General features: G+C 35.8%; 1 protein-coding gene across 1 annotated transcript; it reads left to right on the forward strand.

Moving 5' to 3' along the window:
- The first annotated feature begins 15,425 nt into the window (after window positions 1-15,425).
- Window positions 15,426-19,842, forward strand: LOC107910670 (uncharacterized). The gene is made up of 4 exons (XM_016838610.2): window positions 15,426-15,581; window positions 15,780-17,502; window positions 17,981-18,996; window positions 19,528-19,842. Exons 2-4 carry the CDS (start codon window positions 15,997-15,999, stop codon window positions 19,661-19,663), a joined length of 2,658 nt encoding a protein of 885 aa, XP_016694099.1. The 5' UTR covers window positions 15,426-15,581; window positions 15,780-15,996; the 3' UTR covers window positions 19,664-19,842.
- The last annotated feature ends 4,432 nt before the right edge of the window (window positions 19,843-24,274 follow it).

Consider the following 24,274-nt stretch of genomic DNA (forward strand, 5'->3'; position numbering starts at 1 on the left):
GGAACCCTTTTATTTCGCAACTCTTTCACTTCACGAGCTAGGATACGAATCGGTTCTTCTTCATAGCTCAAGTTAGATTGAATTTCAACTTCTGAGGGATTAATCACATGTGACGGATCGGATCTATAACGTCGAAGCATTGAAACATGGAAGACATCGTGCATCCTTTCAAGTTCAGGGGGCAAAATCAATCTATATGCAACCGGCCCCACTCGTTCGGAAATTTCGTACGGCCCAATGAATCTCGGGCTCAACTTGCCTTTACGGCCAAATCTGAGTACCTTCTTCCAAGGTGACACTTTAAGAAACACTTTATCTCCCACCTGATATTCAATGTCCTTTCGTTTTAAATCCGCATACGATTTTTGACGATCTGTGGCTACCTTCAGACTTTCGCGGATTACCTTTACTTTTTGTTCGGCATCTTTAATCAAATCAACTCCGAAAATTTTACTTTCACCAAGCTCGGTCCAAAACAATGGCGTACGGCATTTACGACCGTACAAAGCCTCATAAGGTGCCATCTTAATACTTGATTGAAAACTATTGTTGTAAGCGAATTCAATCAAAGGTAAATACCGTTCCCATGAACTACTGAACTCGAGGATGCAACATCTCAACATATCCTCAAGTATTTGAATTATCCGCTCGGATTGACCATCAGTTTGGGGGTGAAAAGCGGTGCTAAAATGTAGCTTGGTACCCAAAGCTTCTTGCAATTTCTTCCAAAATCGTGAGGTGAATCTCGGATCTCTATCCGACACGATAGAAATAGGTACTCCATGTAATCTCACAATCTGAGAGACATACAATTCGGCTAGTTTATCCAATGAAAGATCCGTACGCACGGGGATAAAGTGAGCCGACTTAGTCAGCCTATCAACAACAACCCAAATCGCATCCTTCTTACTTGCGGACAATGGCAGTCCGGACACAAAGTCCATTGTGACTCGGTCCCATTTCCACTCGGGTATCATGATCGGCTGAAGTAACCCCGAAGGCACTTGATGTTCCGCTTTCACTTGTTGACATATTAAACATCTTGAAACAAAGTCGGAGATGTCTCGTTTCATACCATGCCACCAAAACCGACGTTTCAAGTCGTTGTACATTTTCGTGCTCCCCGGGTGAATTGACATTCGGCTACAATGGGCTTCGTTCAGAATCATCAGAATGAGTTCCGAATTCCTTGGAACACACAAACGACTTCTAAACCTCAAACAACCCTCATCATCAATCTGAAACTCCAATTCCTTGTTCAGAACACACTCAGCTCGTTTTGCAACCAATTCATCATCGACTTTCTGAGCTTCACGAATTTGATGAGTCAATAATGGTTTGGCTTTTAATTCAGCTACTAACACATTGTCAGGTAGAACAGACAAGTGTACATTCATCGCTCGCAAAGCAAACAGTGATTTCCGGCTTAAGGCGTCCGCAACCACATTAGCCTTTCCCGGGTGGTAATCAATGACAAGCTCGTAATCTTTCAACAACTCAAGCCAACGTCTTTGTCGCAGATTCAAGTCTCGTTGAGTCATCAAATATTTGAGACTTTTGTGATCCGAAAACACATGGTACTTCTCACCAAACAAATAATGTCGCCATATTTTCAATGCAAACACAATGGCGGCTAGTTCGAGATCATGGGTCGGATAATTTCTCTCGTGTGGCTTCAATTGTCTCGACGCATAGGCCACAACTCGACCTTCTTGCATCAATACGCAACCCAACCCAAGTAGGGATGCGTCACTATAAATGACAAACTCTTTACCCGATTCGGGTTGCACCAAAATTGGAGCTTCAGTCAAATGAGTTTTCAGTTGATCGAAGCTTTTCTGACATTTCTCCGTCCATTCGAACTTAACATCCTTTTGAAGTAGCTTCGTCATTGGTGTGGCTATCATCGAGAAACCTTTGACAAATCGTCGGTAATAACCGGCGAGCCCTAGAAAGCTCCGGACTTCGGTAACATTTCTCGGAGGCTTCCAGTTAAGTATGGCTGAAATTTTGCCCGGGTCAACTCGAATACCCGATGCGGATACCACATGACCCAAGAAGCTAACCTCTCTTAACCAGAACTCACACTTACTGAACTTAGCATATAACTGCTTATCCCGCAAAATTTGCAACACTAGCCTCAGATGCTCGGCATGTTCGGTCTCATCTCTTGAATAGACCAAGATGTCATCAATAAACACAACTACGAATCGATCCAAATACGGCTTGAAGATCCGATTCATCAAATCCATAAACACCGCAGGGGCATTAGTGAGCCCAAACGGCATCACTAAGAACTCGTAGTGACCATACCTCGTTCTGAAAGCAGTTTTGGGTACGTCCGAATCTCGAATCCGCAACTGATAATAACCCGATCCCAAATCTATCTTTGAAAACACCGATGCTCCCTTTAATTGATCGAACAGATCATCAATACGCGGTAACGGATACTTATTCTTTATCGTCACTTTATTCAGTTGACGATAGTCAATACACAACCTCATGGTTCCGTCCTTCTTTTTCACGAACAATACTGGTGTACCCCAAGGTGAGAAACTCGGTCGAGCGAAACCTCTATCCGTCAATTCTTGCAACTGAGCTTTCAACTCTTTTAACTCGGTTAGTGCCATACGATACGGAGCGATCGAAATTGGCGTAGTTCCAGGTACAAGCTCAATACCAAACTCTACCTCCCGAACAGGTGGCAAACCCGGTAACTCTTCAGGAAAAACATCCGGGTATTCACAAACCACCGGCACCGATTCGGGTTTCTTTTCTAACTCCTTGTCATCAAGTACATACGTGAGGTATGCTTCGCACCCTTTCCTTACATATTTCTGGGCCAACATTGCTGATATTACAGCTGGCAACCCCCTTAAGTCCGTAGACTCAACTCGGATTATTTCGTTATTTGCGCACCTCAAATCGATAGTCTTGCTTTTGCAATTCACAACCGCATCATGCGCGGTTAACCAATCCAAACCAAGAATAACATCAAACTCGTCGAATGGCAAAAGCATCAAATTGGCCGAAAAACAGGATTCTCGGATTATTAGAGGGCATCTCTTACACACTTTATCAACAAGTACGCATTGACCCAAAGGGTTTGATACTCGAATTACGAGCTCAGTAGACTCAACAGGTAGAGTCTTACTGGTTGCTAAGGTTTCGCATACATATGAATGAGTAGAACCAGGGTCAATCAATGCAATCACATTAGTATCAAAGAGAGTGAAGGTACCAGTGATGACGTCGGGGGAGGATGCCTCCTCTCGTGCGCGAATGGCATATGCTCTAGCAGGAGTACGGTTCTCGGCTCGATCGGCCGTATCAGAGGCCCCCCCTCTGACTACCACCCCTGCCTCCTAAAATTCTCGGGGGTCTACCTCTAGATGTCACTCCACTAGGTCTTGCACCTTGAATCTTATTCTTCTCATCCAGCTCCGTGCAATCTCTAATAAAGTGGTCCTTCGAACCGCATCCGTAACAGGCCCTGCTAGTAGACTTGCCCCAACATTCACCTAGGTGTCGTCTTCCACATTGGGGACATTCAGGTTTCTCGTGACGATTATTGCCCACACTAGCTACCGAAGTAGCTCGGGAGCCCATCGATGGTCTTGCCCTGATGGAAATTCCCGCGGTCGCCCTCGACTTATTAATGTCCTCCCTGAACTTCTTTACAGCTGAGAACGGAGCTTTACCCGTCGATCTTTTACGATAATCTCTAGCTTCAAATTCAGCCTTCCTCTTCTCCTTTCCAAGTTCTTCCGCCTTGCAGGCTCGTTCGACTAGTGTTACGAATTCTTTTATTTCCAAAATACCCATTAGTAGCTTTAAATCTTCATTCAATCCTTCCTCGAATCTTTTGCACATAGCAACCTCATCAGCTACACACTCCCGGGCATACCTACTGAGTCTTACGAATTCATGTTCGTATTCAGATACAGTCATACGGCCTTGCTTGAGTTCCAAGAACTCCTTACGCTTCTGATCAATGAACCGTTGGCTAATAAATTTCTTTCGGAATTCCGTTTGAAAGAAGTCCCAAGTTACTCACTCGTTCGGGACTATGGAAATCAAGGTCCTCCACCAATAGTAGGCTGAGTCTCGCAACAAAGATACAGCACATTTTAGACATTCGTCGGGTGTGCATGACAATTCATCGAACACCTGAATGGTGTTATCAAGCCAGAACTCGGCCCTTTCGGCATCATCAGTTACTATGGCCTTGAACTCCTCGGCCCCACGCTTCCTAATCAAGTCTACAGGTGGCTTACTCAGCCTCACAGGATCAGCGACTGATGGCATTACAGGCTCTTGGGGTGGATTATTCAAATTTGGGAATTGTTGGACAGCCGGGTTGGTTCGGGCATATTGCGCGACCCACTCATTCATCATGGTAAAGAAGGCTTGTTTAGCCCCCTCACCTTGATTATTCGCAGATGACTGAGGTTCAACAGGCGGCATCCCTTGTGCAGGAGCAGCCGCTACGCTCTCAACGTCATCCGCTAGGGTTCTTTCTTCACCGGGGTCCATTAACTAATCAAAACAAAAACATTTCAACCGTCAGAAGTCATCACACATTTAAACATTAACATTCGGCATGTATAGCTAGACTCATACGCGCTATGGTAGTCCTAGAACCGACTAAACCATAGCTCTGATACCAATCAAATGTAACGCCCCGAACCCGAAACCGACACCGGAGTCGGACACGAGGTGTTAACTGACTTTAACCCCTTGTAAAATTTATTTTCCAGACACTGCCCAATCTGTGTACTAGTCGTTTTAAAAATCATATCTTGAGTTTCGTAACTCGAAAATAAGTTTCGTGATTTTTCCCAGAAACTAGACTCATGTGCCCATCTATGTATCTTTTTCTAGAATTTTTGGTCGGGCCAATTAGTACAGTTTATTAGTCAAAGTCTCCCATGTTGCAGGGGTCGACTACACTGACCTTTGCCCATTACGACTTGGATATCTCCCTGCACGGGGCTTCAATACTGATGCCGTTTGTTTCTATGAAAACTAGACTCAGAGAGGAATCTGTACATATATGGTACGACCCCTAATTATCTCTGGTTAATTTATAATGAATTTCCAAAGTCGGAGCAGGAAATCCAGAAACCGTTCTGGCCCTGTCCCACAAAAATCTGATTATCTCTTAATATACTGCCCATATGATCTTTTCGTTACTTCCTCATGAAAACAGACTCATCGAGCTTCGATTACATAATTTATTCATCAATTAATTCCACTCCTACTATTTTTAGTGATTTTTCAATCTCATGACACTGCTGCTGCCAGCATCTGTTATGAAAGTAACTAGGTCCATTTCATGCCTACCCTTGATCCAACTCAATCGAACATTCGTGCCATTTTCGCATGGCTTAAAGTTTACATGCCAAAGTTCAAACACAACGTAATAGCTTATACATGCCAAAATGTTCTTCTAAGCCAACTAAGAAGAAAGTACCAAAACTTGCTATCCGGTGTGATGACTTCGATGACGGCCTGACCCCGCAAAAATAGATGAGTCCAAGCAACCTATAATGGGTGACAAGGAAACACCGAGTGAGTTTATAACTCAGTAAGTCATAAGCAATGCACTACCATCCATCAATAACATTATCACAAGAGGAAACAAAATAGAACGAGACAATTTACTCCATCCATACCGAACCATACCATAGTTCCTCCAACCTATCGATTCAGTTTCATATCAATTCATGCATTCACATTCCATATACTCATCAATAGGACATTGAAGCATTTTCATAAATCAATTTATTTTCGTTACAATCAAACGACTAAACGGCCTTTCACCCATCCTACGATAAATTTTATGTACGTGACTTCAAGTATATTTGTCACATAGGTTCAAACTTACCGAGCTCAACACCAAGTATAAGCATAGCACCTATTAGCCATGTACTCAAGACACTTACCCGATCCACTGTCCGCGATCGACTCAATAGTGTCGCACACATAGTGTCCATAATGATTCACGAATGTATATTGAGTCCGCACACTCAGTGCTATATAATCAACTCGCACACTTAGTGCTACGTAATCAAATCGCACACTTAGTGCTACATAGTCAAACTCGCACACTTAGTGCCGCATGGTTCGCACACTTAGTGCATCATATCCATTTCGCACACTTAGTGTAACATAGTCAAATCGCACACTTAGTGCTGTACAATTTAATCCCGCGCACTTAGCGCCAATCTCATGGTCATAAATGGTTATACCCGCACGTTTAGTGCCGAGATCAACAACTCAGTACATCTTACCTCTTTTCTTTTCATTCAACAATTTCATCATCACATACGTACATGCATATATATATGTATATTTATTCATTCCATTCAGCATCAATACATAAACATTATGACCATTTGAAATAATACCAACTACATGCTTAATGACTTACCTTGTGTTGGGTAAGACGGTTCCAACTCGGCTACTCAGTGATCTTTTCTTTGCCTTTGCTTGATTCTCCTCCTTTAGCTCCTTGAGCTCAATCAATAATTCACTAGTTTAACCATCTTGTTAAACATTCATAATTCAATTACACATGCTTATGTATGTTTGTATATTCGGCAACCATCCTCACTAATTACTCATGATGATGGCCGAATGGATGTATGTGTGTACAATGTCAACTATAACATCATGTAATTCCACATATGACTACATTTCTTAAGTTCCACATCTTAATGCCCATTATACATAATCAAATTTAACATCATATATATATTTACTCATGTGGCCGAATATACATACTCCCATATAATATCAAGTACTCACTTTAAGTATATTGCCGAATATACTTAATCATACACACACCTAACCAAAATAATTTCTAAAATCTTTATATCATTTATAATACATCTAATTATCCTTTTTCACATTATCAACTCAAATCACATACATTATTTACTATAACATCTTTACATTCGGCATTGGTGTCAACCATAGTAGCCGATTCTTCCTACTTTGTACCCATGCATCTATTAATCCTTAGTTGGTTCAAACACTTCACACACTAGGATTCATCAAATTTTTAACAAGAAATAAAATCTCTAATCCTCAAACTACCATGGCCGAACCTTCATGGAGTTGCTAAGACTCCTCATTTCTACTTCTCACACACTCTCACATCCAAACCCTTTTATTAAACACCCAAAGTCAACCATCTCCTTACCTCATCACCAAAGACATCAAAATACCAACCAAGAACGTAACATTCATGGCCGAATGTCATCTCCATCATTTAACAAAGTTTGAACCATGGCTAGGTAGATTTTGAACTTACAACTTAAAATATACATGAATCTCAAAGAATAACATTAAACATACCTCAATCTAGTTACATGCATGGCCAAACTTCCTCCTAATCCTCTTCCTTAGGATTTTCGGTCAAAAGAGGTTGAAAAAGGATGAACAAAACCTTTCTTTTCCTTCCTTTAGCTCACGGCAATGGGGTGTATGCATGAGACCATTATTTTTTTTTCTTTTTTTTTTCATCACCCTTCCTTTCATTATTTAATTATCATGCTTATTATTTTATTTTCCTTACCATACATCACTAACACAACATGTTGGTGACATGTTTCCACCCATAGCATGGCCGGCCACTACATATTAGGGAGGGGGAATTTGACATGCAAGTCCCCTTTTTCTTCCACATGCACTAATAGGTCCTCATGCATTGACCTATCACATTTTAAAATTTTCTCATATAAGTCCTATTGACTAAATTCACATGCAATCGACTAAATCGAAGCTTGAAATTTTCACACATTTATGATTACATATTCTAGACAATAAACATCACATTCAAACCTTTCGGTGACTCGGTTTAGCGGTCCCGAAACCACTTCCCGACTAGGGTCAATTTTGGGCTGTCACAGTTTGTTTCACATTCTTCCTTTCCCAAATAGCTGATCTGTTAAGTAACACTACAAAATAGTTAATAGATCATACCTCTACTAGCTAATCCCTCATAGAGGGATTAGTTTCTCATAGCATCCATAAACAATATCAAATCAATATAAAGAGCAAACATGCTAAATAAATTGCTAGTATAGAGTTTACTAAAGAGTTTGATAGTATTAATAAATGATTGCGAATCCAAAAAGTTTGATGATCTCCCTAAATTAGATCTCTTGAAAACAAAGAACAACTAAAAAAAATTCTAAAATCTAAAAAAGAAGGAAAGCTAAACTAAAATTAAAAGAATAGTTCTAAATTGAATGAATGGTGTCCATAACATGTGCCAAAGGAGCGTATTTATAGATTCTCGGTGACCTTCATCTTAACCCTAGGTTAGCTGTCATTCTCGAGCTTTAATTTTGATTGTACAGACCAAAACGTCCTCATTTGTGTTTATCTCCTGTCCAGAGTCGTTGTTAGGTACACCAAGACCTATGTCAAGACATAGCAGTCAGTATACTCCTCCTGAGATATCTTTCGTGGCATGTTGCTACACCACTAGTATGTATCACGACATCGAAGGAAATTTCATGATTTCCCCATTTTGCTCCTTATGTTACGACATTGAGCATCCCATGTTTCGAAATAGTGAACAGTATTTGTCTATTACGCCTTCTAATGGTCTCTTGCACACTTATACAGTTCATCAGCTCACCCTTAGGCCTTATTCGGCCCCTAGGACCAATAAAACACTTAATTTGCACATTTTATTAACTAAATGGAAACTTTAAGAAAACATAATTAAAACATAATAAAACACTTGTCTTCAAGCTCCTAAAGTGAAAAAATTAGTTTAACCTGCTACACCGAATTACGGCAAATCACCCTACCAAGTATGGATGCCATTTTTTAACAGATAGCAAAGCAACTAGCATTTCCTTTTCATATATCAAAAAAGATTGATGTTTGATGCCCAAAGCCTTACTAAAATAGGCAATTGGTTGTCTATTTTGTTGCAAAATGGCCCCAACACCAGTACTACTAGCATCTATGTCAATACAAAATGCCTCATTGAAATCTGGTAAGGTAAGGATAGGTGTTGAACTCAGGGCAACTTTTCATGCCAAGAAAACCTAATCAACTTGAGGTGACCTACTTTAGTTCCCTTTTCTCAATAGTTTAGCCTGAGGTTTAGCTATTGAACCATACCCTTTGATAAATCATCTATAGTAACCAAACAGACCCAAAACCCCCCTTGATTCCTTTAAAAATTGAGGAATCTTCTAGGCCATGATATTGTCAATCTTGGTTCTATCCATACTGACTCTTCCATGTGAAATACATGTCCCAAATAATCAATTTGTTCAGCACCAAAATGGCATTTTCTTTTCTTTCTTTTTTTTGCATATAATTGATGAGCTTTCAAAATAGAAAACACCTCCCTCAAATAGTCAAGGTGATCCTACCACAACGAGTAAACAAGTATGTCATAAAAAAAACTAACACAAACTTCCTCAACAAATGGCTTAAAAATGGAATTCGTAAGAGCTTGAAACGTGGATGGAGCATTAGTAAGCCCAAAGGGCATCACAAGGAACTCGTAGTGCCCTTCATGTATCTTAAAAGCAGTATTGTGAATGTTAGGTTCCCACATCCTGACCTTATGGTAACCTGACCGTAGATCCAACTTAGAAAATACCACTGCTTTCCCCAATTCATCTAGCAACTCTTCAATAATTGGAATTTGAAATCTATCATTGATTATCAAATGGTTCAAGTGTTTATAGTCCACACATAACCTCCTTGTACCATCTTTCTTTTTTACCATATAGGAGAAGCAAAAGAACTATTGTTGTCCTAAATTACCCCAGTTTGCAACATCTCTTGTACCATTCTTTCCATTTCAGTCTTTTGTATGGCAGGATATCAATATGGCCTTAATTTTACCACAATAGTCTCATATTTTAGAGGGATTTTATGATCTTGTAATCTAGGTGGAGGTAACCCTTTAGGTTCCTTAAAAATGTCATAAATTCCTCCAATAATTGTTGTAATTGCCCTAGAGTTGATGATGTCATGGCTCTCAAAGTAGCCTGTGTTGGAGTAGGCACCATAATAACATAAGGACACAGAAGGCTTCCTGCCAAGGAAAAACATTTAGAACTCTAAAACCCCTCTACCAATTGAACATTACCAGGTTGAATACCCTTCAAGACACAAATCTGTCCTACATACATAAACTTCATGGTTAATGAACTAAATTGGCAACTAATGGTTCCCAAGGACAATAACCATTGCACTCCCAAGACTAAGTCATATTCCTTCAGGGGAAAAACATAAAAGTCAGTGTAAAAGTGAGTAGATTCCACCTCTCATTAGACAACTCGACAAATGCCCCCAGGTACTAAGATAGCTCTATTGGCTATAATAACCTTCAACTTGTTCATAGGATTCACTGGTAAGCCTAACTCTTTGACTAACTTGACACTTATAAAATTATAAGTACTACCAAAATCGATTAGAAGAATGACCCTGGTTTGGCCAATGTTGGCTGCCACTCACATGGTGTGAATGTCTTGAGATCCTTGGATAGCATGCAAAGATAAGACTATACCAGAAACTGTAATACCCCTAACCCCTCTTCGTTGTCAGATTATGGTCACGAGCATTACTAGCATTTCAAACTATTAATCAATCATAATTACACATATACATACTAGCCATTAACAATATAATGTACAGGGGCTGGTCTCAAACAATCAAATTATATCATATTAGAATATTATACAATCGAATAATGATTCATGCTATGCAATGTTAAACTTGGTCTTCCATTGTCTACACTCTTATCATAATTTATACATTGCTAACTTAGTATTTCACTGTCTACGCTCTTATCACCATTTATCCTTTCTTGAATGTCAGAATTCGGATACATACAAGGGTATTCCAATTATTAGCATCAGAACATTGGTTCATACTCCATCTACAATTATCTTTTTAATTTATCTTTAATGATGTTAGTGGAATGCACTTAATTTAAGTTTACTAACCCACCCCAATCCAAAGTAAAAGTTACTTTTATAGCCCCTATTACGAGTCTACGGGACCCTAAAAGTAGTTTAAAATTAGGCAAGGAATAATTTGAAACAATTCTATAAGTTTAGGAAATAATTACAAAAAATTTGATTATAGGGATCACACACCCGTGTGGCCAGGCCGTGTGCCTCACACACCTATGTGGCCAGGCCGTGTGCTTTACACGGTTGAGACACACGCCTGTGTCTTAGGCCGTGTAACTCTCTAACTTGGGTCATATGCCCATGTGTGTTGCCCGTGTGTGACACACACTTGTGTGGCCAGGCCGTGTACACTCAAAAGTACCTTAAAACTCAAGTTTATCATTCCTACTTACTTAGGCACTAAGCAACTCAATTACCAATCATTTAACCTATTCAAAACACGATTAAACATGCCCAAAATACAACAATTTCATCACCTAATATGCCTAACAAATGTACCATCACTGGTACCACATTTTATATGTTCAAATACATCAACAACACATCAAATATTCAAGACTTTCATTCATATCACATTTACCATATTTGTACTAACTTTCAACTTCTAAAGTTACCAAATATGAAGCTAAGCACATACCAAGCATTATGGTAAGCTACCAAACTTTAAACTATCACATACCAAAATATAAACTAGGCTAACATACCAACATAACCTCAACCACTACCATATACACATTTAACCATCATTTCACTAGCAACTAAGTTAACAACATCTTATAAATAATACCAACAAAAGACTCCCTAGGTACATACCATTACAAAATGAAATATCACCACACTTAAGCTCGAGATTTGTGATTTGATGCTGAGTTGGCAATAATTCGAGCAGTACCTAGCCTACGCATGGAAAACAAAACTGTATGCTGAGTAAAAGTCAGTGGTATTTCTATAATCCAAATAAGTATTTAAAATGCAAAATGCAACAAGTAAACTATGTTCATGTGTTTCAATTCAATAGTATAATTTTTGTTCATTCCTTATTCACATCTACTAAGATTTTCACATGTTCAAATATATAAGTATATATCAATGGCATTTCATTTAACATTTGAATACATCATCTCATGCAATGGCATGATTCATATCTTTGATTAATACTTGAATTTATTCAAGTTTCACATCTCAATTCATCATTTCATATCTCATTTCTCATATCATAATCATTTCTCATATTTGCCATTTCAATATTTTCTCATCTCATATTCATTTATCATATTTTTCATTTCAATATTAATCACATAAATTATTATTTTACTTTCCTCTATTAACACGACACAGACTCGGACGGATACATGGATCCAACCAATACACCAGTTTCGCACCCAGTGCCTCATTAGATAAATCCAAAGTAATAATTGCACGTAGCGCTATATAAATTGACACCTAGTGTCTCATTGGTTAAACCGAAGCAAATTAGCACCAGTGCCTCATCGACTTAAGGTCGAAGTAATCCCTAAACTCTTCTTATCCTGTGGCATGCCATCTATATCTAACTCAGCTCGATATAGTTAATAGGGATTCATTTCACTTTTCAATACAACCAATGTCTCAATTTCATGAATATATATCATCACATATAAGCATATATTCAATTCGATAATAATCAGGTTTTTCTCAATACACATATATTCATAATCAGTATATTTCATAATATACAAAATCATTCATTTCATTTCAATTATGAATTTAATTCAATTCCCAAGTACCCAAGTACCCAAGTACTCATCTCAATTGCTCACCATATGCAAACAATTATATATGCAATAATCTACTATTTAATTCGGATTATAGAAACAAAAATAGTAATTTCTAAGCTATTTGACATCGATTTTGTCCTTCCCGTTTTTACTCAAGGATTCTGGTATGACGTTAGCTACGAAATAAAACAATTAAATCACATTAATATTACACATTTCAAGTTCACATTAAATTTCAATTTTCACACTATATTTTGCTTATTTTTCAATTTAGTCCCTAAATCGAGACTAGTTTTACCCTTCACTTTTAAATTCATATTTTTATACTAATTTCACTCTAGACCACATTTAGCTTCCTTTTTTCCAATTCGACCCCTTAATTTTAATTTTTTTATAATTTAGTCCTTATTATTCAAAATCAACAATTAACTTCATAATTTAATCCTTTTCCATTTCTAACTTAAAAACCTATCTATTTAATCCCTAATACTTAAACTATTTAACAATGTAAACATCTAAAATCTTGAATAATACTAAAAATTACAATATGGGTCAGGTAGCCCTAAGTATCGAGATTCCGAAAATATAAAAATGACAAGAAAAGAGGACTAAATTGACTAACCAATTGAAATTTGAAAGTTTGGAGCCCTTGGTGTCGTCAGCCACTTTGTTTCTTTCTCTTTTTTTTTTCTTTAATTTGCATGCAATTGTTTCATCTTTCTTTCCACTTTCTTTCATTTATTTATTATGTTTTCATTTTATTATCTTTATTATTATCATTATTATTAAAGTTACTTTAATATATAACATATACACATGCAAATTCATTAAACCATAACTGCCCACCATTTTAATAAATGGTAAATTTGCTAATTTAGTCCCTTCTATTTCTTTCAATCTATAATTCAACTTTTAACCCTTACGTGATTTAGTCCCTGTACCTTAATAACTCCTAATTTCACGAAATTTACTAATCCAAAAATCAATTATTTATTAAGTTAGCCTCGTAAATATTTAATAAAAATATTTATGGGTTTGGTTTACGAAAATAGAGTCCCAAAAATAGGTTTTTCGACACCCCTGACTATTAGGTCGTTACAGAAACACTCCTCCCCCAACTTCAAATCTTCCAACCGCTTACTACATTCTTGAAACTTATCATTATCGCCCTCTATACCCGGTTCAAATATTAGTTGATATAACTTGGACATCATGCACTTGTGACCAACCCTGTATTTGGCCCTGCACCAATAGCAAAGTCATTTCTTTATTATGTCTTCAATCTCAGCAGAAGATAATGACTTAGGTATTCCACGAGGCTATCCTTTAATATTGGGTGAACCCGCTAGTGTAGCCCCCCATTCGATGGTTAAGGGTATCTAGGCCCTTTCTAACCAGTGAAGTTCAAAACAGATTGGGGTGTAAGCTTGAAATGAGCACCCCACCCCACCAACAACCTTCGTTTGGATGAGCCATTGAGGATGGCTTCCACCTATCTAGCAGTCAAAAACCTTTCCATCAAGGTGGTAGGTTTTAAAAGCTCTAGGCATTGCCCCACATCAGCCTTCAAATTAGTGATGAATATACTAACAACGTATTGTTTAGGTAACTGCAACTGATTTAACAAACTAATGAAAGAATTATAGTATTGATCGACTGAACCTACATGTTTAAGGGAGAGTTATTCTTTCATAGGATCCTAGACAGTTTGAGATCCAAACTTGTCCTTGGGACTCTGCGTATATGACTCCAATTCAACATGTGGAACCCCCTTGCCTTTGAGCATAAAAATGATGTCAATCGAAAGCCCTTCCCTCTAAATACAACATGACCATCCTTACTCTAGCATTCACAAGAATCTTCTTAGCCAAAAAGTACTATTCTAGTTTTGCCTACCAACCTCTAAAATTTGTACCGTCAAAATGAGGGTAATCCAATTTAGGGGGTTTAGTATTGACCTTGACAACACCAGACTTTTGGATTGGAAACAAGGAATCCTTAGGAGGGAATCTTGGTAGAGGCTCACTCAACACTCCTATCCCTTTGTTAGACAGTAAAAGTTTTCCCAAATATTGCTCAAATATACCATGAACTTGACCTTGAAGCTCAGCCTTCAACTCACCGCGAAAATCCTCCTTTAGTTCTTTGAACCTATCCCTAATACGACTATCCAATTTGTCTCCAATACGACTATCCAGTTGAGAGGGTTCGGATTGAAGCTTAGTGACTTCTTGTTGCAGATAAGTAACCTCCTTTTGCAGACAAGTGAAAATTCCATCTCCGACCATGAGAATTGACTTGCTCTGATTCTTTTGTTAGGAGATTGTTTCCAGGAAAACCAAGAGAACAGAAAACATAAAGAAAGAGCAGAGAAAAAAAATAAAATTTTCATTATAGCCAAAAACATCCCTTCCTTCTTTCCCCGATTCAATTATAACGAAGAAGAAGGATTGCAACATGGAAAGAAAACAAAGGCAATTACAATTGGAACAAAACACATCGTTTAACAAAGACGAATCAAAACTATTCATTTCATTAAAAACCCTTTTCCCCAAAACACTATGTAGAACATTAAACACAAAACATAACAGAATAATATAATTTAAAAACTTATTAAAGTACCCAACTCTATTATCAAAATATCTAACAGTTAATTTTTATCTTATTAAATTAAATGGCCATTTCAACGAAGCGGTCTAAGAAAGAGGCGACCCAAGAAAACCGGTTAAGAGAGGTTGCATATTAAAAATTAATTATCGTTTGCAGTAATACGGTTCCCTTATTTTCTTCTACATATCTCTCTTATCTATTTTCACATACCGCTCCAACCCGATTCGGCTCCGAAATGGACTCTGAGTCTGTAAGTTCCGCGAATCCCTCACGCTTGCCTCTGAGCGTTTAGAAAGAAACTTTTCGGGAAAATAACATAAGAGAAAACAAAAAAAAACTGAATCCATCCATTTCTAGGGCTTTAATTGAATGTATTCATCTATATATTTAAAATTTAAATATTAATTGGACGTTATTTTTTCTTTTTCTTTTTGTTTTTCATATCTAGTTTTGAAGGATTCGCGATTGTAAATGCTGCTTAGGGTTCTTGAAGAATTGCTGCTTTGAAATATATATATTTCGATTTGGAACGGGTTTTCCTGGGTTGGTTTTTTAATGTTGGAACCTTTTCTTTTTGGAGGAGGTAGCTTGATTGGGGGGGTTGATTTTAGGGTTTTTAGCCATTGATTTGTAAAACGGGAAAGATAGGTTTGGGTTAGAGGATAATGTGTATACTGTGTGTGATTCAGAAGTGGTCTCGCCGGGTTGCTACGATGCTGCCTTGGTTAGTTATACCTCTCATAGGTTTATGGGCTCTTTCTCAGCTATTGCCACCTGATTTTCGATTTGAGATCACGTCCCCAAGGCTGGCTTGCGTTTTTGTGCTTTTGGCAACTCTGTTTTGGTATGAGATTTTAATTCCCCGGCTATCTGCTTGGAGGGTTAGAAGGAATGCACGCCTCAGGGAGAGGAAGAGGTTTGAGGCTATAGAACTGCAGAAGCTTCGTAAAACTGCGACACGAAGGTGCCGGAACTGCCTGACTCCATATAGGGATCAGAAACCTGGTGGTGGTCGGTTTATGTGCTCTTATTGTGGCCATATTTCAAAGAGACCTGTTTTGGACTTGCCAGGTCCACCTGGTCTGGGTATTTCAAATTCTGGGATCATTAAGGATCTTGTTGGAAAAAGTGGTAAAATCTTGAATGGAAAAGGATGGTCGGAGAATGGGTGGATGTGTGGGCAGGATTGGTTAGAGAATGGCAACTGGGTCTCTGGGTCCGTTGGAGGGAAGCCTAGCTATTGGTGGAAGAATGGCACAGGTGACTTTGGAGGAGATGAAGATTGTTTGGCGAAGAAATCTTATTCAGGAATTGTTATTTTTGCATGCAGACTGTTAACGTCCTTCTGGAGCATTAGGTGGCTTTTGAGAAGGATTTTTGGGGTTAGTTCATCGAATTATGATGCTTCATCTGATGCAGACCACAGGGGCATGTTGACTAAGAGGGGTGAGAGTGGGACAAGCTTTCATGAGAGCAGAGGAGAAAAAACACGCAGAAAAGCTGAAGAAAAGAGACAGGCTAGGTTAGAAAAAGAGCTTTTGGAGCAAGAAGAGAGAAAGCAAAGAGAGGAGGTTGCAAGATTGGTGGAAGAAAGGAGGAGACTGAGGGATGAAAAATTGGAGGCTGAAAGAGATCGCAGCAAATTATCACCATCTGCAAAGGAGAAAGAGATAAAAAGGGAAGCTGAAAATAAGTCTAAAGAGAGAAGGAAAGAGAAAGATAAAGCATTTAGTAAGAGCCACACTGATGCAGAAGAGCTTGAAAAGAGAGCTGTTAAGGAAGCTGAACTGAAGCGTGACTTTGATAAGAAGTGTGAGATTGATTTCCGGGAACATCTGAGGTCTGGGTCTGATAATCTAAAGGGCAATGCTCTAGAAACAGGACATGTAATTAAAAGTACTCCTGCAATTAATTTTAGCCGGGGAAATGGTGGAACTAGATACCTTGACCGTATGAGGGGTACATTTTTGTCATCCTCTAAAGCTTTTACGGGAAGTAGTTTCTTTGGAAAGAATACTAATATTCCTGCTATTGCAAAAGAAAACAAAACTAATAATCCTGTAGACCATGCCCATACTTCAGCCGATAGGAGAGATTTCTGTCCATCTGAACGAGTAGCTGGGAAGTTGAGTATGGATGGAGATGATAAGAATGTTAAAAACAACCACTCTGTAAGTTATTTGGCCCTGTTATTTGAGTTCATTATTTAGTAAATTAGTAAAATTCTTACCTCTCTGTATGATAATGAAAATACGGGCATTTTCTTTTGAAATGATCCCAAATGCTAAGTGACTACAAAGTAGAATACCACTATGGCTGTATTAAGAGCAACCATCAGCCAGCTGGTTCCAGTGCTAAATGAAATTTTCAAGCTTTCCTTGTTAGCAATATAATTGTATTATTGTTGTCATTTTTTCCCATGTGTGGTCCAGCACATATTTTCATGTCTTGGTTCTAAATGCGAGCCCCGAAGTTATTGGGGTCATGGCTTGTTGGTTTGGTTGGGCATATCTCATATTTTCCCTGGAATCAGCATGTTTTATTTATGTAGAATCTGATGTTTTCTTGAAGATTATGTGGTCTTCGGTATGCATTATAGAACTTTATGTAGAAATAAACGATGCTAAAATATGGAGTTGTTCAATGCAGGTGCTTTCAGAACCCCAACTGTGGGCAGCACCTAAAAAGTCTTGGCAACAGTTATTTACTCGTTCTCCTTCTCTTCCTCCCGTCTCAAATGCAAATGTTATTAGTAGACCGACTTCGAAGAATAAACCAGAAGCTGAGGGCTCACAATTTCCTAGTCATTCAACAATACAAACATTTGATAATCCTATAAATTTTGGACTACCATCGCCATTTATATCTATGTACAGAAATGGAGTCCCCAGCAGTAGTTTAGGTTTCTCACCAGCTATTGAACCCACTTTCCGTCGTGCTGCTGAAGGGCTAAGTGAAATTATACCAGAAGAACCAGAGCTTTTTGAAGACCCCTGTTATGTTCCTGATCCTGTATCCTTGCTTGGGCCTGTTTCTGAGTCGCTTGATAATTTTCAGTTGGACTTGGGTGCTGGGTTTGGGACAGATGTGGGAATGGAAAGGCCTCGTGGTTTGAAGAATATATCTGCTTCTTCTGAAATTAACAAGCCCTCACCTATTGAATCTCCATTGTCAAGATCACGTTCTGCTACCCCAAGGGCCCAAGATCTTCAAACTTCTCCTGTGGATGATACTAATGCAAATGAGAAAAGGACATGGCAGATGTGGAGCAGTTCTCCCCTTGGTCAGGATGGTCTGGGCTTGATGGGTGATCCAGCAAGCTGGCTCCTACCCCTGGAACATAATAGATCAAACAAGGATGACTTTTTGCACGCTTCTTCTCAGAAAACTATGGCATCATTGTTCGCAAAAGAGGACCCTATACTTGCGGGAAAACTATCTCCTCAGAAGGTTTTTCTTGGTAATGGCCAGAATGGTGGAACATTTAGTCCTGTAACCAGCCTGAGTGATCATGATCCATGGTTACAGGATACTTCCTTTCCACCATTATGTGGTGGTAATAACCATTTTCCTAACAAGTCTCTGGACGAAATGAGTTATGGAAGTCTCAACAGATCTGCAGGCACCCATCCATTCGAGCCTTCTGCTGCAAACTGTTGGCCCAAGTGAGTCAATCAAACTTAAATCCTACCCTTAAATGCTAATATTTCACATATTTGTAGATGGAAAAGAAAGAACTTCGAATGTTGTTGAGTTTGCATATTAAATCGGTTCCATAAAAGTCCGATTATTGTTGAATCTCAGCAGTAGAAATGGGGTCGATCAAAGGTTTCCAAATTTCATTTCTACCTTTTGGTTTATATTGCATGCTTCTTTGGTCACTGGGAAATAAAGGCTGTGGCTTGAATCTTAGTATGTGACCAATTGAGGGTAAATGGTGCAGCTGTTGACTATCATTCCAGTTACAGTGTTCTCGTTATTGCTTGTAGTGAAACTGATGTTGATGGCATCTTTGGAGTTATTCCTCGTATTAATATGTCTTTTATCATTATTGAACTGTTGACGGTATAATTTTGGTGTTGGTAGCCATTCACTTAATCCATCTGGAAAAATGGTCTTGTGTGCCCATGTTTGTTTAATGCATTTGAACTTATAATGGTTATCTAACATTTGGGGGGTACTGTTTTCTTTTGCAGGAATGAATGGGTTATGCAAGATTCAGAACAACCAGTTGGGAAGTCATCTATTTCAAGGCCCCATGTTGGCGGTTTATTTCACAACCAGATGTACAGTCACTTTGGTAATTTGATTGAAATAGAAAAACAAAAGTGACACATAGCTAATTGGAGGATTTACTCGATGCATGCTTTGAAACAATAACAGCTCTTGATCCTACTTTGTCGATCATAGTTAGATTTGCGATATCTTAATGTTGGTAGTTCGGTAGACTTGAACTATGGTACATGGACTCAGATATGATGGATACGGGTATATTTAATTTTTTTTTCTTATTTGGGTGATGTTTACATGGTTATATTCCATATACATGTTCATGTTCGAATATGCTTACAAATACTCGGAGAAAATTCAAGAAAATTGAAAAGTGGATACAATCTTTGTACAATCCTGTTGAAGACAGATCCGGAGATGACTGTGCATACAGTTTTCAATATTTGTGGGTTCAGTTGAAGTAGATGTACACAAGTGTGAAGAACCCCATGGAAGTAATATCTAAGTATGAGTAATTTTATAAATATTAGAGATTTTATAACACGTGAAAACTAGAGTTAGCAAACGAGCAGGTTCTGATTAGGCTTACTTTGGATTTAAATTTAGGTTTATTTTGGATTTAAATTTTTTCAGAGGTCTGACTTTTTAGAGTTTGGATTAATTCGGGCTCGGGACCTTTTGGATTCAGACCATTTCGGGCTCGAATTGAATTAGACTTTACGGGCTCTAGCAAATTTAAATAACTATGAAATTTATAAGTTATAGTTTTTTTAAAAAAAATTTAAATGGAATAATATATTTTACATTTATGCGATGACAACTAACAAATTTAAATAACTATGAAATTTATAAGTTATAGGTTTTTAAAAAAGAATTTAAATAGAATAATATATTTTACATTTATGCGATGACAACGCAACTCAAATTTGCTTTATAAAAAGAATAAATTATATATATTTAACAAAGTTATTACATATAAAATAATTAGAGTGCTTATTGTATGTAAAATATATTTTATATTATTTTATAATATTACAAAAATTAATGAAAATATCTTTTGAATATTATATGATATTGACAATTAAATAAGTTTTTTTATCTTTCTTATAAAATTTATAGACTTAATACTCATCCTAAAATATTTATTCTAAAATCTAAATATATTAGATTAAACTCAAACCCAAATAATATACTTATTACACCTGAACTCAAAATAAATTAATTATAGCTTAAATTTGAAGTCCAAAATAAAAGATATTTAAATCTAATACACATACAATTTGTAAAGTTAAAGACCAATTCAATATTTAATTTAAAAAATGATATATTTTAAGATATTAAAATTTTAGTAAAATTTTATGTATGTTTAGTTATAATTATAAACATATATTTTAATATACTAAATTACATATAACTATTGATACAAATATCTTTTATTAGAATCTATAATATAATAATACTTATTATATTAATATTTATAAAATATATTACTTCATTATATAATGCTATATCACATACTATAAAAGTAGAGTAATACATAATATAGTAATTATTATCATATATTATTGTTTATTATACTGGTTGAAATATGCTCTAAGTTCTTATACTTTTCCTACATTTGAAAGTTACCTCTCCTACTATATTATATAATGCTATATCATATCATATCATATAGTATATAATATATATTAATAGTTTATATATATACATCAATGATTAAATATTACAATATCTTGTAATGCTATATCTTTTATTATAATATAATAGTAGTACATTATATATTTATATTTTATATATTATTGTTTATTATTATACTAATTGAAATATGCACTAAAAGCTCTTATATTTTTCGTACATTTGAAAGTTAGCCTTCCTATTATATTATATAATGCTATATCATATCATATATTATGATTAAACATTATAATATCATGTAATACTGAATCTTTTATTATAATCTATATTATAATAATAGTTATATATTAAAATATTATTTTATGTATCCAATTTAGTATATCAATTTAAGGTCAGGTAAGATAATCAATTTCGATAATAGTTATATAATATATTATTATATTATCATTAAAGTTTAAATTTATAGAGTTTGATAATTATTAATTTTATATATTTATTATACATATATAATTATAGTATTAAAAATATTTTACTTTAATTTAATGTTTCTACAAATTTACTTCACTTTATAATCCAACATAAAAAATTATTATTAATTACTTTTCCTATTAATAAAATTTTAATCTAACATTAAAAAAAGAATTCTTGTTTATTTATATTTTAAGTAATATAATAAAATTATATTAATTATTAATGTCTATCTTGGCAATTCAGTAATAAAGTCGAGCTTTTTCGAACTTTGAGTCAAATTTATCTCGGGCTCGAGTATGTTACAGTTTGGACTTTCTTGGACTTGGGTTTTTTCGGGTTCAGATTTTCTCAGGCTCAAGCTTTCTCAGGCTTGGAATGTTATGGGCTCTGATTGACATGAAACATGGGTGGGCTTTTGAGCTTGAGTTTGTTTTGCCCACTCTAGTGGAAACCTTGTATTTAGAATACAAGTATGCATTTAAAATAACATAATGAATTAAAAAAATATTTATGTTTTGAAAGTAATAATAACACCGGTGTACAAAATTAAATATGCAATATGTACAGTGAAAACTTGTGTAATAATATTAAAATGTACAAAGAAATATAAAATAAAACATTGGTTGTAATGGTAAAGTTGAGGTTTTATGTATGTTGATCGCATGGAATCAAATCTTGTCGCTAGTAATGATTTATTGATTTTATTTAAAATGTAAAAGACAAACGTACCTTAGTAAGAATATAACATATTTCAAATATGTAAGGGTAGTTTAATAATTTTCCCAATTAAGTTTGTGCTTGGTTGACTCGGGACACCAACTCAGTCAAGAGTTTAAATAATTGTATAGATATACAAATAATATGGGTGAAATAATTTGTGCAATAATTTTGAAATGTATAAAAATAATAATATAAAGCTTTGGTTCAAGTGGTAAAAGAAATATTTTATAAATGTTGTTGACATGAGTTCAAATTTCAACATATGAAAATTTTGTACTAGTTATATGAAAAATGAAAACAGAAAAAAAAAGCATCCTTATAAATATATAACTTACTTTAAACATGTATAGTGTAACAATTTGATTTTTAGTGGTATCGAAAAAGGTGGTTTTTGAATTCTATTTCTGTAAATTGAGTCTATAAATATTAAATATGAATATTTTTGAAGTTGGTATAAAAGAATATTAATGTTTTTCACATCAATTTTTTCAATTGAATAGTTAATTTAAGTACAAGGACTAAATTGAAAAAAAATCCAATTGCTATAAAATTTTAATTGGTTAAAGACTTAGGGAGTTATATAGCAATTAGTAAAATGTCCAAAATGGTTATCAAACCATTTTATAGTTGAGATTGGAGGATGGTGAAGTCAAAATCCACTAAATGTGATTAATGTTAGATTAAATTCATTAAACCTTGTTTAAAGTTAATTAAATTAGTTGAGAAAAACCTAAGCATTCTTTTGACATTTGATCTATAATTGGTAAGAAAATTTAAGTAATTTTCTCGCAATTTTTATGTTTTCGAGGTCATGGGAGCTTGATTTTAGCTAGCCCATGTACCAATTAGAAAGTTGTCATTGTTGATTTCTTGAAGAATTACGATTGAAATTGATAGATTTTAATTGTTAGTTTTGTACGTAAGGACTTAAATGTATAAATTGCAAAACTATTATGAAATTTTGGTAGGAATAAAATGTATAAGGTTTTTGATGAAGTTTTGTCAAATCAAATTTTAAACTGAGGTTTAAAATTAGAAGCTATGGCTATTTCAATTTCAGGTACTAAATTGAATAAAATGTAAAATTTAAAGGGCATTAGAAAAATTAAGTTATATAGGTTCATTTATGTCATGGAATAATGTGAAAATGTGTGGTATTAATAGATTGTATGAAATAATTGTATAGATCAATAATTGAATCAAAGAGAAAGTAATCGAGGAAAAACTAAAATTGTTGATTAGTCCTTGAAGAATCAATTTATTTGGTGTTTTGATCAGGTAAGTCCATGTGATATTTATTTACTTAGGTTGTTATGCATTTGATTTGTATATATAAACTTGACATCCAAATTGAAAATCATTGAATGAATTGATCATGAAAAAATGATTGAAATCATGCTTTTGGTATGTAAGTAATTATTCCTTGACTGAATGTGATTATGAGATAAGTTACTTAAAAGTGACATGAATTGGCATGTTAAGTGCTTGTAGGACTACATGATCTTGATTGTGAGTGTATGCTTACTTTGTTGATGTTTTGATTGTAATAGCTCGATTTTTAATGATATCGAAAACAGTGGTTTCGAAACTTCATTCTCTGATGATTGAGCCTGTAAATATTATCAATTAAAATTTATGAGTTAATTATAATACTATATTGAATTATGGTCCGGTAAAATTTGTCAATTGAATAATTAGTTAAAGTACAAGTGTACTGACCCTGAAGTTAGTGGTGTCAGAAAATGAGGTATCGGGACCTTATTTCTGTAAACCAAACTCGTAAATATTTCTATTAAATATTTACAGAGTTATTGTATAGATGAATTGAATTTTGGATTTGTAATTTTGTCGATTTAATGATTAATTAAGGTATAAGGATTAGATCGT

This window comes from Gossypium hirsutum, chromosome D02, assembly GCF_007990345.1.
Source record: "Gossypium hirsutum isolate 1008001.06 chromosome D02, Gossypium_hirsutum_v2.1, whole genome shotgun sequence".
In the NCBI taxonomy this organism is placed as follows: domain Eukaryota; kingdom Viridiplantae; phylum Streptophyta; class Magnoliopsida; order Malvales; family Malvaceae; genus Gossypium; species Gossypium hirsutum.